Source organism: Perkinsus marinus (genome assembly GCF_000006405.1).
Source record: "Perkinsus marinus ATCC 50983 genomic scaffold scf_1104296944144, whole genome shotgun sequence".
Lineage (NCBI taxonomy): Eukaryota > Perkinsozoa > Perkinsida > Perkinsidae > Perkinsus > Perkinsus marinus.
Window position 1 is genome coordinate 70320 of NW_003211539.1, and position 2143 is coordinate 72462.

Sequence of the window (2143 nt, forward strand, 5' to 3'; positions counted from 1 at the left end):
TTTTTCATTTCAGCTGAGGAAAGCGAACATCACTCAGTTTCCTCGACCGCGCCCCGACGAAAACAGTAATTTCACTCAGACGCTCCAAAGAGGACCATACAATACCTACTGCTAGCGCTTTTTCCGACGGCCGTCTCCACAATTATCGATTTGAATATAGTCACCATCTTTCAAGCCGTGTGCTACCGATGTCACATTCGTACCAAATGTTATAATGGAACCCGAAAGCTGAAAATAGAAAAGCATATCACCGCAACTTATACCTGCCATACCACCAAAAAGAATTTCCCAAAATTTTCCCAAAATTTTCATATTGTTTGATATGCAAAATTTGCATTGAAAATGTGTGTTATTTTCGAAGAATAGCAAGATTCGATTTGAAACTATATCGCATAAACGGTGTGAACATGTGATAAAAGTAACCTTTCGAGACTATGATCGCGGCAAGTTGCTCACTAACATTAATTCCAGAATAGTACAGCACTGTACATCCCCAGGCTGTGACACGTTTCTCACTGGGGGACTAGTAGCAGTAGCTCGACGGGACGTGTGCCCTTAGAAATGAACAACTACGGACAGAGTAAATGAGTAAGAACACATATTGTGAAATATATAGGAGCTCAGGAGTTTCCCAAGCTATTTATACGGGTTTATATACGAATCTGGGTTCATTCGCAGACCAACAGTAATTTTCCACACTTTTCATATTGTCATCACCAACACATGTTGTTGACCATATATATACACCCCCCCTATATATACAACCCAACATCGATAAGTTTAGAAATTGTCCTCCAATACACATCGATAATAATCAAGTAATACGCGCATATCATCACCTCATAGATTAGCGTTTCTGTCAGAATCGGGGGGGGGGGGGCAAAAAACCATCACAACAATGAACAACTTCACCTCACGACACAAATGCACGCATGCACAAAATCTACACCGTGCGTAATGTAAACAAATGCGAGATTACCATCATCCTCCAATTGCTCAATGATATTACTCATAACAGTGAGACGAAATAAAGACGTAATTGCGTACGCCGTTTACTATTGTTTTTTATATCACAAATGAAACTCGAATATACCCCCTCGAAGGCCTTTCCTACCCGTTCCCAGGTATAGATATTCATGATATCAATATACGCTAACAAATAATAATGGAGTTCCACCCGTGATGTGAAAAACACATTTCACTTCGCGAAAAACGCATTTGAGCAGCGAATATCGCGTATAAAAAATGATGGGTTTCACGTGAAATTAAAGGTGATTCGTCCGGACGTGTAATTCGCCAAGTATTATCAATTCACCTCATATTAAGTCCCTCACATGAATATTACGCCACTTCACGTGAAACGGATGAAACTCCAATGATCATGTTGATATAAATATGGATTCACCTGTATGTATCATCAAACTATAACTATGTATAGACACGCGATATTAATTTTTTTTCTCAAGCAGCACTCCTATAACCAGACAGATAGTAGCCAGTATAAGGATATAACTGCGAACTCAACAGCAGCCACGGAAGCCAAGCCCTGGCATATGCAGTAAAACAAATTTACATGTAAAGGCTCGGCGCCCGAATTTTATTAGTATCGTATGTTATTGATTTTTGTTAATTAGTAGTTTTACGGGAAGTAGCGTGAAAAACTCGGTGGGGAACTCCTGCTATGCAGTCGTGCTGCAACGGCAATGGTGGCAAAGCCCCAATTGGGAGATTCCGCTATCGCATGCAGAGACTCTCGAGGATTCAGCATAACCACATCCGCGACAAACCGAGCCGGATCGTGGACCAGCGAAGCATTCTCATATGACCTACAACGGTGAACTCGAAAAAACTCTCGAGAGCTAAGCCTACTTATGGGCCCCACCAGTCATCTCTATATAAGAATCAGTAGTAGCAAAGCTCCTATCAACACTGCATGTCACCAAGACACTACCTCGAAAGCTCGACCCACTTCTTCTCCATCTCCTCGTCCTCCTCCCCTCTCCTGTGGTCCCGAGTGGTCATCTCAGGATCCGAATGGGAGTCTTCCATATCTGTCACTAAATCTCCCAAAAGTCAACAAAAATTCGACTAATTTCACCGAAAACAGCGGCTGCTGGAGTGGGCATAATAAGCGTCGGCACAT

General features: G+C 42.0%; 1 protein-coding gene across 1 annotated transcript in view; it reads right to left on the reverse strand.

Annotated features, from left to right (window-relative positions):
• Positions 1-1865: 1865 nt before the first annotated feature.
• Positions 1866-2143, reverse strand: part of Pmar_PMAR027391 (rage-1, putative) — a gene marked incomplete at both ends in the record, with an annotated part of 1693 nt that continues 1415 nt past the window's right edge. Inside the window, 3 exons of the mRNA XM_002780732.1 lie at positions 1866-1920; positions 1952-2051; positions 2099-2143. The exon at positions 2099-2143 is cut by the window's right edge and continues 4 nt beyond it. Of these exons, the coding sequence (XP_002780778.1) occupies positions 1866-1920; positions 1952-2051; positions 2099-2143 (200 nt within the window). The remainder of the gene's footprint in view (positions 1921-1951; positions 2052-2098) is intronic.